Source organism: Anastrepha obliqua, chromosome 1, assembly GCF_027943255.1.
Source record: "Anastrepha obliqua isolate idAnaObli1 chromosome 1, idAnaObli1_1.0, whole genome shotgun sequence".
In the NCBI taxonomy this organism is placed as follows: domain Eukaryota; kingdom Metazoa; phylum Arthropoda; class Insecta; order Diptera; family Tephritidae; genus Anastrepha; species Anastrepha obliqua.
The window spans coordinates 70,647,631-70,659,866 of NC_072892.1; the positions used below are offsets into that span (position 1 = coordinate 70,647,631).

The following is a 12,236-nucleotide window of genomic DNA, read 5'->3' on the forward strand; positions in this document are numbered from 1 at the left end:
ATAATAAAGTAGGTGGAGGGGTCTACTCCGAAAAACTGAAGATAAAGCAATCATTCCGCCTACCCGATCGCTGTAGTGTATTTCAAGCGGAAGTCACTGCCATTATGGAAGGACTCACAGCGATAAAAACGAGAGCGTTATACACAAATGAAGTCTATATTTACTCAGATACTCAAGCAGCCATAAACGCGCTAGAAAAACGCACTCGTCAAAAACAGTCATAGAATGTTTTAATCTACTAAATGGCGTGTCCTAATAGTACAAATTACACCTTATTTGGGTGCCAGGCCACAGGAATACAGCAGGAAACTGCAAAACAGATGAATTGCACGAATCGGTACAACCCTTGATATCCAATTGGATAAAACGTTGATACCTATTAAGCAAATTAACAAGGCCGAAACTTAACAGTGGTCGTTCAAAATGCCTGCTAAAACTCAATAGAGATAACACAAGAACATTGATAGGTGTATTAACCGGTCATTGTCTAATAGGTAAGGTGCAAGAAGGCTGGGAGTTCCATACTATGATTATTGCAGAAGCTGCTACAATACAGAAGAAGAGTGTGAAGGATTAGCTGGAAGAAGACTTCACACGCTTGGTAATGCATTTTTAACAGATGTAGCGGATATAGCGCATCTTAAGCTAACGAAGTTATGCTCTTTTATCAAAGCCACAGGAGTGTTTGAAAGGATCCCATAGTGCAAGGAAAAAGTTCCAGTAGTATCACAAAGAGCCTAAAAGGAGACCTGTCAGACCTATCTACTTATATATATATATATAATTGGCGCGTACAACCTTTTTTGGTGTTTGGCGACCGCTATTAGAAAAATGTTTTTCTTAATTTTGGTGTTTTCACCGAGATTCGAACCGACGTTTGCTCTGTGAATTCCGAATGGTAGTCGCGCACCAACCCATTCCGCTACGGCGGACCTATCTACTTACCTTGCCTTATTAATTCACTTGAACGAATTCAAAAGGTTTTTCCTCGTTTCGCTCTCAGATCAATTAATTTTTTTTTTTTTTATCCAACTCCTCCGTATGATGCAACATGTGCCTTAAAAGATTTGAAGTGTTTAAAAAATAGAAGGAGTATTCTTTCACGTTATATGCCAGATGGACAGAATTTCTAAAAGTTACATGTGAAGGCTGAACTAATTTCGAAGCCTTTTAGTCCCTACTCATACAAATACTCTAGCCGTCGTAGCCGAAGAAGTTGGTGCGTGACTGCTATTCGGTAGTGCCTAGGTTTGAAGCCCTGGGGCATGAAACACCAAATGATAGAAAATATTTTTTCTAATAGCGGTTGCCCCTTGGCAGCTGTATTTCCTCATAAAAAACCATCTGGGAAATTCCGATTTGTCAGCATCTTACCGTGGCCGTAGCCCGTATTTGATAGCTATATATATATCTTGCATGAATATCTACTAGAAGGAAGTTTAATGTCTTATATAATGCCTTCGATCGTGTACTTGATATTGCACGGGCTATGAGAACAGATGCGAGCCTTTTCAAGGACATTCCAGCATACTATAATGCCATAGTAGAGGACCTAACTACCACTGTGTACAGCCAATATATGGATTCCAATCCCAATTCAATTAGCTTTCCGCACAAGACATCAGTATCAGTATCATATCTGTTTTTCCGAATTTACTATAATTCTATTCTTCGACTATTACACCAAAATGATTGTCTGTTGCCTGATCTTTGTTGAAGATCACATAATGTTGGAAGGTGTTTATCCGAGAGCGCTGGTAAAATATCATCGGCGTATGTATCATAATTAGCTTTCCTCCTATTTTCCAAAATCTCGAAGAAAATTATTGACCGTCAGTTTCCACATAAGTGGAGGGATTACAGCTTCCTGAATTGTGCCCAGACAGGAAATTGATGTTTCGCTCAAATCTGCCCAATTCGCATTCATTCTATAAACGAATCTAGCGCACCGTTTACTCCCATTTCAGTGAGCGATCTTGTTATTGCCTCCGGATATATGTTATTGAAGGCACCCACGATGTCCAAAAGGGCAATTCATTTGACCCTTATTTTTTAAATTCTTTCTGATTTCAGTAGGAGTATTCTTCGATGGAAACAGCATGCGATAACGGGCAAAAACACGCCATTGAATTGTTTCTAACACTGTTAAGCCTAACGCACTCATTGTCATCTTCAATGGCACGAGGGTTACTGTTTTCTAGAAATCCTTGGCTGCCGGTTTCTTTCAGTGGGGGCATAGGAATCAAACTTAAATATTCATTCAAATAATAGTTTAAATGTTACGTAGTTTAAATATACGTTATTTTTTTAAATATTTATAATTCATATCCCATATCATTTCCTACCACTTCGAGTTTTACAATTTCACAGATTTTGCAGTACTTAGAATGCCGTAAGTCCGTCTGCACTAGGGATAGTGTTGATATAACAAAATTTTTAAATTTGTTCACTACAGCTAGGAAATATATTAAAAAAAGTCAGTATTAATGCCAAATCTGGATTTTTCCTTTTTAGTATGAAAAATTATCAACAAAAATTTAGACAGGGGTTAGAAGATTTTATTTCAAATAATTCTCAATAAATTACCGATTCTTTAGAGTCATATTGGTGTTTTCAGCTCAAAGAGAAATTTAAAAAAATAAAGGAACATTTTTCCACCTGACCAATGCTGCTTAACCTAAACATAAGTAAATACGAGTACAATTTAAAAACTGTATTGGCGTGGAAAAAGTTCCGGTTCTAAGAAGTGCTTGCTTGTATTATCCTGAACTAAATAAAAAATATTAGAATATAATATTTATGTGTCATTTTTAGTAAATCTTTTTTTAATATTTTAGTTTTTAAAAAAATCTACATGCTTAAAGATTTTTTTAAAGAATTTAATAAAGTATTTTCCGTGTCGAGCCCCGAAATACCGGGATTATAAAAAAAATATTCCAAAATACTGGTATCAATAATCATCGCTAATATTGACATCCCTAATCTGCGAATAAGATGCTGCGGCGCCTATCGCCATCAATAAGTACGGAACATTTGCTTCAAACAATTCGCGTACTCACCAATGTTTGGGGTCGGATTCTGTCCATTTTGAAACGCATTCGATGGATTCTCTTTGATGACTTCATGTATTTGTTCGGCCCACTTGATAACCACACCCTCGATGGCACTTTTCAAATACAAATCGATTGCTATGCGCCGTGAATCATTCAATTTAGCAGCCAACTTTACAATCAGCTCAACTCCAACAGGCATAGCGAGTATGGTCTCACCACTCACCTGCCCCTTCACTTGATGTACAGTGCTCTTCAAACTATGCACATGCTTTTGCACATCCTGTGCAACCATTGTGGGCCACGACTTGTAGTTGACATCATTGGAGAGCAATGGTACAAGCACCTCCTCGACCAACGCGGACAGCTGATCGATGGTGCGTGTAGCCAAGTCACCAAAAATGATAAAATTGCCACATTCTTCCCGTGGCACAGGCTGTGGATGTTTCTTAATAAAATACACCCCTTTGCTCTTTAGCTGTGAGAGGGGAAAGGTAGTGGATGGTACCAATTGGGCGGCCTGTGTGAGAATTATCACCAGCACCATTGGTATGGGGCGATCGAGAAATTCTTTTATGATGGCTTTGTGTTCTTCAACCGTTATGACACGTGTCCATTTTTCCGGTTTTAATTTAAGTGATTTTATTACAAAAGAGCCCATTAATTCGAGGCGTGGATCGGGTCCAACAGCAGCTGCAGCAGCAGCTTCTGTACTGGTGGTAGGCTCCATATCAGCGGTTGGGGGAGTAACGGCTTGGCCAGGTGATTATATTTACCATAGAAATTGCTGAAAAAGAAGTTTCAAATAATAAATTGCAATGGGGAAAAATATGAAAAAGGAAAAAAAATTAGTAAGGAATTACTATAATTTTCACTTATGTAATAGTATGTTTGTATTATATGGTACAGGGTGGTCCATCTAGGGTTTGAAATTTCAAGTACCGAGTTTTTAAACTTCACAGCTAAAATAATATCCGTGGTGTATCAGAAATTTATTTTTTGGATGGAAATTGATCGCTTTTCATTTGAAAAAAGTAGCCAAACATTATACTTGAATGTGGAAAATGGAAAATCGACAAATCGAACGAAGCGGTAATGTAAATTGGTCGCCTTAAAGCTGGAACGTGACTGCATTAAAGTATTTTTTCTAGGGCGCCGTTAAGAAAAAATATTACGTCAATCATTTAGCAACTATGCAAGAGTTGCAAAATGAAATCACCCTTGCCATTGATGTGTATGGCGTTCATAGAATAGACTACTCTATTGCAAACCGCGAAATTTTTTTATATTCATTTCACTTTTGTGGAAAATTATATATAATTAAATTTATAAATTTATTAAAACTACTTTTCTGCTAATTTCGGTTGTAAAACGCTTTCAATTTTATTTTTGAAGTGTTCGAATTTTGAAACTATTTTATTTGTAGCTAATTCAAATAAAATTGTAAGCGCTAAATGAATCACCCTGTATCGCTAAATCATTTTTTAAGCATTTCGTTAAAATTTTTAGTTAAAAGAAATATATATTAAAACTAATACATTTATTAAAACTTTTTTTTTCTCTTTTCAATTCGCTTCCTAATTTTATTTTTAAAACTCTTCAAAACACTAACTCCTTTGAAAATAAATATTTTAGGTTATGTTCACTGTTATGCAATCATGTTAATCTCCAATATGCTTAGCAATTTTAGCGGAACAATCCAACTTTAGCTTTTACACTTTCATTAAATTACTTTATTTCAAATATTTTGAGACATATATTCTTTTTACTACTTCACCTCTTTCTTAAAAAAATTTCACAAAATTAAAAAAGTAACTTCATCTCTTCTTGACTATCCAACTAAAGAATGATGCAACCATTATCTATTTTCTTGGTGCCAACCACTGAGAAACTTCCATTCAATTGACAACCATCGAAAAATAACAAACCCATAACAACCGGCACAAACATATCGCCGAACCAATGCAGTTAGATAAACATCAACATATTTTTATTTGACAATATTTTATTGCACGCTACCAAAATATGAAGCAGGCAGATTGGTGCCGACGTAGGTGAGATGACTAATGAAGTCGAATTATTTCATTAAACAATAAAAAATTCGATATATTGAGGTCACTTATTAAATTTATTTGATAATTTTTATTCATTTATTTATTTTTAATATTTGCTGGCATGTAAGTATTTAAAAAACCTTAAAACAATTTAATAAATTTTTACCCACAGCTCAATTAAGTTTTTAAGCACAAGCCTTTGAGTCAGCTCAAAATATTCACACAGGTAAATATGTCATCTATTTGTGGAATAACATAGAGACGCACACCACAAATAGGAGGAGGAGCTCGGCCAAACATCCAAAAAGGGTGTACGCGCCAATTGTATATATATGTATAAATATGATCCACTGATAAGGAGCTTAAATCAAAAGATTATGTTGAGCACCGATTATTGAAGAAGACGTTAGTTTGCGAGGTTTGCTTTTACATAAGCCAGTGATTAATTTTAACTAATTATTTAATTACTAAATTTAACACTGATGCTTAAAAATGTATTTCATGAGTTCGGTGGCCTACTGCCTATGAGGCTGTCAAATCCTATTGTAATAACAAATATTATTAAAAGGTCAATTTGACAAGGTCCAGTTATAAGGAAACAGCATTGAGGTAGATTAATTACTGAGACCTGTTTTTACCCACTTTTGGTCAGATTTGTCCAGATATGTCATAAGTAAGTTTCGTGGCCCCTTTCTCAATCTCTAAGTTAGGCCTGTACATGAAGGAGATTGTAAGATTACTACTTTTTGAGCATTGTGCACCGAGAGAACTCAGAGAGAGCCTTTAAATAGTTAGTAACTGCGTGCCTTGCTCGCCGGTTGCTTAATTAGCTTAATGAGAATTGTAGGGCTGCGAACAGGTGAATAAAAATCAAAGCGAATGTGGTTTTTTCACAATTGATTTATTGATTTGAGCGTTACTATGACTTAAGGGTTCTAGAATGAAAATTTTTCTGCAAGCATTTACTTGTCAATAAATTACTTCATAAGCATAAATAAGAACGACGGATGTATGGCTAAACGAATAAAATCATATGCACAAAGGGAGTTTGGGAATGGACGTAGTTTGTAATCTTTGTTGCTTTTGTAGCAGCATAAGCGTAACCCTTGGCTGGATATAAATCCGGATTGTTCTGGTAACCGACTGTCTGCCATTTTGGTGGACTGTTGGGAATAACAGCAAAATGAGGTATATTTTCACATTCTCTTGAATCAACATAACTCGAAACTTTGATATGGCTCAATTGAAGAGTCTCGAATAACTACGAATTTTATCAAAAACTTCTCGTGGCAAACAAGGCAAACACGCCAATCGCCGTATGTGTTATTTTTCTTAGGGTATTCTCTATTTCGGCTTGGCCACGTGCATTACACTGAAATGTAAATTAGTAGACCGCTTTGTCATTTATTCCTCCCCAACTTACAATTTGTTTAACGGAAGTTCTTATTGCAGAAATAATAAGAAGTTCCTTTACTAATTTGTTAAGAGATAATTGCATTAAAACTATTATTATACTTTTTAATCAAAGCAAGTTGGTTAATAAATATGAAATTTTTTTACTGTTTTTAACGGTTCATAAATTTATATTCATTTAATCAATCTCTACGTGCAACTCATAAATAACTTAAAAGGACTTAACGAGCTAAAAATGTTAGCTGGGTTATGAATGACTCAGTGCATTGATGCCAGTGTAGCAGTCAGAAGAGTCATTAAGTACAGCTACAAATTGTCTGAAACATCGTGTTCTGATATTTCTATAAACCAGTTATTTTCACTTAATAGTCTCAGTCTATAAAATAAGTATTAATGCAGTGGTTTTCTATGATCTTTATTATACATATATACCCATGATCAAAATAAAAAAATACATGATATTTCGTCCAGTTTTGACACCAGAATTAAAAAAAAAATGGGTACGCAGTTTTATTTCACATTAAATCTTAGTATAATAAAGTAAAAGTTTGAATTGGCTCAAAATTCTTGTGAGTTTTTAAATTTTTTTGACCTGACCATATTGCGAATTTTGTCATATAAAAAAATGTAGAGCATTCCTTATATGGAGAATATACTCATACTCATTTTAGATATGCTCCTAAGCTCCCTTAATTGGAGCAAAAAAAAAATTATAAATTATTTACATAAAGCTTCCTTACGAATAACTCAAAACGACCGTAATTATTAATTGTTTCAATTGCATTTCTGTAAATAGCCACACAAAATTTCTTTCGAACAATCTTACCCTCTTAAGTAACGCCCTTAATTACAAATACTTACATATCTGTGGACTTTGGACAAAACAACTTATATAGCTGTAGTAAATTCAGATTTTACATCAATAAATTACGAATAAAAAATATATTTTTGTTGTAATAATAATAATTGATATTTTTTTAAGCGTACATCATTAAGGCCTAGGAATTTATTTCTTAATAGAGAAAAAATGTTAAGTCCATTTATGCTGCTTCTTACTACAATAATAAAACACAATATTTTGTAGCAGATTCTTTCCATTTCAATTCAACCGGGCTATTCGGGTCATGTTCTTCGATTTTGATGAAACTTAAATATGTTGCTCTCTGGTCAAAATAATGAGACACGTATTTTTTTGTTCGCCCGAAAAAAAATGTTTTCAAGAGTTATCGGCAATTTTGTTTTTCGGATCAAACTCGATTTTTTTTAATTATATAAGAAAACATTTTTTTAAACGCCCATAACTTAGTCAAATATGAACCGATTTTAATAATTCTGGGTTCAAAATGATCGTAATTACTTACACGAGCGACTTCATGTAGAAACAATTGCAAAAAAGTAGTTGAAAATTTTTTATATAGCAAAAAAGAAAAAAAATTGAAATTTTTTCGAAATTCAATATTTCAAAAAGTGTATTTTTTTTTTATAACTTTTTCCAATTCAAGAGGACACCTCAAACTTCAATTAAGCTGAATGCCCAGTAGCTAAAATGAGTTGTTATTAAGTAATGAATTTTTGAGTAAAAAACCTGGTTCACACTTTTTGTTTTTTGCAAAATAAAAAATTTTCAACTGCTTTTTTGCAATTGTTTCTACATGAAGTCGCTCGTGTAAGTAATTACGATTATTTTGAACCCAGAATTATTCAAATCGGCTTATTTTTGACTAAGTTATGAGTAATTAAAAAAAATTTTCTTAATCCACTCAATAGAAAGTTACAAAGTTCCGAGAATTTAGTTATAACTCGGGAACTGGGAACACTGCGTCTGGTAACATATGTACAGTTTTAGTCCAAGTCAAAGTCAAGGAAAGTATTTTTTTTTTTTGGCTTCGTGGAAGTAGTGGCTTACACCACGAACAAAGTGACCCAATTGTATAGTGAAATCTTGGAAAAATCCATAGGAAATTACCCGGCAAGTTACTGGAGATGAAAGACATGTTGTCTATCTTTTTTCAATATCCGATTAATTGTGAAAATGATTCTTCCGGGCAAAGAGTAACTGGACCAATCTATATTGGCGCCCTGAAACGCCTTTTGTATAAGGCGAATTCGTCAAAAATCGGCAAATTGAAAATCTGACGCTGTTGATATAATAGAGTAGATTGATTGGATTTAGGTTGGCGTAATGCCCCAAGCTGTCGAAGAAAGGAATGGCCAGTGACCTTAGTCATCTATCTGCCAAATCGGGATATTTATAGTGAAAATGCTTTACAGTCTCATTCTCTGAAAGGTCCCCACAGCTTCTGCAATGGAGGTTAAATGGTAACACTAGCTTTTCCGCGTGTGTTCCGATCGTCCAGTGACCGGTAAACACAGCAACGAGTTTGGAAATTGAAAGGACTTTCTGAGTCCTTCGTATATCGTATTGAGGCCAAAGCGTTCTCGGAATAGCACATGAAAAAATGGAGCTCCATATTTTCTGCGCTTTCCTGAGAAATAATTTTTGCAGTTCCCCTTTAACTGACAGGGGATGCCGATGACCGGATAAGAGGTCTCTGGGGCCAATTCAGTCCCCTTCCTGGCAAGCTCAACAGCAATTTAATTTCCCTCTATATTCCTATGTCCTAGAACCCATATCAGAGAAATGTTACCTGCACACCCAAGAGATTTGATATCCTCCATGGCGTCGTCAGTACCTTAATCGCGGCTTGACTATCGGAGAAAATATTAATATCTCCCTCGCTCCCGCGTTCCCTAAGCGATTTGCATGCCTGCAGGATCGCAAAGACTTCTGTTTGAAAAACACTAGCAGTATTCGTAGATAGATAAATTGGCTGATTAAGAGAAAACCCGATTCCATCTTGGAACCGTCAGAGGCAAGCTTCGGTACAGATTTTCTCCTCGATCCAATCCTGCCTATTTGGAAAGATTGCTGTATCACGACCCTCAAACTCTAGTTTGCGGATAGAGAGATATGTTCGAAGTGCGGAGAAATACGGTGTTAACTGACCGAAAATGATACCATGTCCCTTGAGAGTTTGCCTCCAGAGGCCCATCTTCTTTAACCTGATTGCACTTTGAGCTGCAATGGAAATGACGGAAAAGTCGATGGGAAGTAAGTGCAAAAGGACATTCAGGGCAGCACTGGGGTGAGTTTTACATACTCCGGTGATGCCAATGCATGCAGTCCTTTGCACCCTCCCCAGTTTAGTGTTATTTTAGCCCTTCCGGATAGCTTCCCACCAAACTAGGCATCCATACGTTAAAATTGGCAAAACCACTGCGATGTACATTCACAGCACGACCTAGGGCTTAAGTCCCCATTTTTTACCGAACATGGATTTGCAGGAGTAGAAGGCTATACTGGCCTCCTTTACCCGATTTTCAATGCGCAGCGTCCAATAGAGTTTGAAGTCAAGTATCACTTCAAGATACCTAACTTCCGATGAAAGCGGAAGAACGTGGTTGTTTAATTTGAGAAGTCGAAAGGGTGGAGGTTTATATTTTCTGGTAAATAGAACCAACTCCGTTCTGTCGCCAGAGTTGACTCGGATGCCGCAAGGTGCAGCCCAGTGACTGAGGACAGCCAATGATCGATACCATCAGGACCAAGTCATCGGCGTATGCTACTTCCTTAACCATACGCTTAATTAGCACTATCAGAACTTCGTCAATAGCAACTACCCAAAATAGGGGCGAAAGGACATCAACCTGCGACATCTCCCTGTGCACGAATCTAGTGACTTTAGCCCCTCTTGCGACCGCATTAACTTCCCCGAAGCCAAGCAAGGACGAGATCCAGAGACAGATGGGTCTTTCCTCCTCTAGTCTATCTAACGCAATGATAATTGACTCCGCCCTGATGTTATTAAAAGCATCTTCTATATCTATGAAGGCCGTAAAAGTGAACGGTTTGCCAGATATTTTTCCACAGTCCTTACGACCTCGTGTAAGGCTGATTCCATGGATTTCCATTTCAGGTTAGCATGTTGCGCAGGAGATAATTTGGATTAGATGTGCTCTCGGATATGATAATCATTCAATCTTTCAAACACTTTTCGGATAAATGAGGTAAGACTTATAGGCCTCAAGTCCTTGGCCGAATCGTGACCCCTGTTCTTTGCCTTGGGTATAAAAACAACCCGCGTTTTCTTCCAGTTGGCGGGTATGTGATTAAGAGCGATACACGCCAAGAAGATTTCTTGCAGGACAGGAACCACCGAGTTACTTGTTTTTGAAGCATTGCAGGCAAGATATCGTCAGAACAAGGAGATTTAAAAGGAGAAAAACTATTTATTGCCCACGTTATTCTGTCAACTGACAGGATAGATTCCTGGGAAATATCAAATAGCCCTACCTGTCGACTCTTGTTGACAATGTCACGTCGGGTAGTCAAAGATTCTTCTGCAGATTCAGCCCACTCCCCGTCCTCTCTCAGTCAAAGCTCTCGCTGCAAAATAAAACCTTAATCTACAAAACGGCAATCACACCAATTCGGAAGTATGGTATAAAAGCTTGGGGCACAGCCTCTACATCCAATTTGAACATTCTGCAACGTGTCCAGTCGAAGATACTTAGGACAGTAACCACCATGGTATATACCGAACGCTGACATTCATCGCGACATAAACATCGACTCAGTTGACGAAGCACTACAAACCGCGAGCAGAAGGCATTTACTCGTAAGCAGACAAATCAGACGATAAGAGGGCTTCCTGCTGCAAAAAATTCAATAAGAAGGAACTTAAACGAAAAACACCAACTGACCTTTTGTAATGCAATAATAAGAAATACATACATACATATGTTCACGTATTTATCTAAATTATCATATATATATATTTATCTAAATTATCATATATACCTATATTATATAATTGACGCGTACACCCTTTTAATGTGTTTGGCCGAGCTCCTCCTCCTATTTGTGGCATACGTCTTAATGTTGTTCCACCAATGAAGGGACCTACAGTTTCAAGCCGACTCCGAACGGCAGATATTTTTTGAAGAGTTTTTTCATGGCAGAAATACACTCAGAGGTTTGCCACTGCCTGCCGAGGGGCGACCGCTATTAGAAAAAAAATTTTCTTCATTTTTGTGTTTCACCGGGTTTCGAACCTACGTTCTCTCTGAATTCCGTACAGTATCACTTGACTTTCCAAATATCTGTAAAACAAAGTATTGTCATATAGACAAGTGTAACATTTTTTGGAAGCAATACAAAAAAAGATGTCATCGTGACGGAAACAACACACAATTTTATCTTCACTGAAAGTGTTGCGTATCAAAGGTGTGGTCTGTTGTTAGAAGTGCGAGTGTATGGTATAGTTTCGGTATACATTTAAGGACAAATTGGATGAAAACGAGTACTGGTAATGTTTGGAGTATTTCACTGACTGCAAAGGTGTCGTGCGAATGACTACAGTCACTCTTTTTAAATTCTGCTTGGATAGTTTTTCGTTAGACCTTCTTCTGTTATGTAAGGCGTGGTAAGATATGTACATATATGAAAAAAATATATGTATATTTATTCGATTACTTAAAATTTGAGTACGAACCCTTAAGTTTGAAAACTCTCACATATTGCCGAATATTACAAATTTAGTCTTTATAAAAATTAAATATTTCAAAATTTAGAAAATTAGCTTTAAATTATTTTGTTATTGGTTACGACTCACAAACAACACTAAGTAAAATTCCATATTTTGCATGAACTTTTTAA

The 12,236-nt window shown here is 36.3% G+C and overlaps 1 protein-coding gene across 2 annotated transcripts in view; it reads right to left on the reverse strand.

The window, feature by feature from the left end:
• Positions 1 to 3,780, reverse strand: part of LOC129235535 (dynein beta chain, ciliary) — a 44,989-nt gene extending 41,209 nt beyond the window's left edge. For both annotated transcript variants that reach the window (XM_054869427.1, XM_054869426.1), the window contains exon 1: positions 3,060 to 3,780. In XM_054869427.1, coding sequence (XP_054725402.1) covers positions 3,060 to 3,780 — 721 coding nt within the window. The remainder of the gene's footprint in view (positions 1 to 3,059) is intronic.
• Positions 3,781 to 12,236: the final 8,456 nt, after the last annotated feature.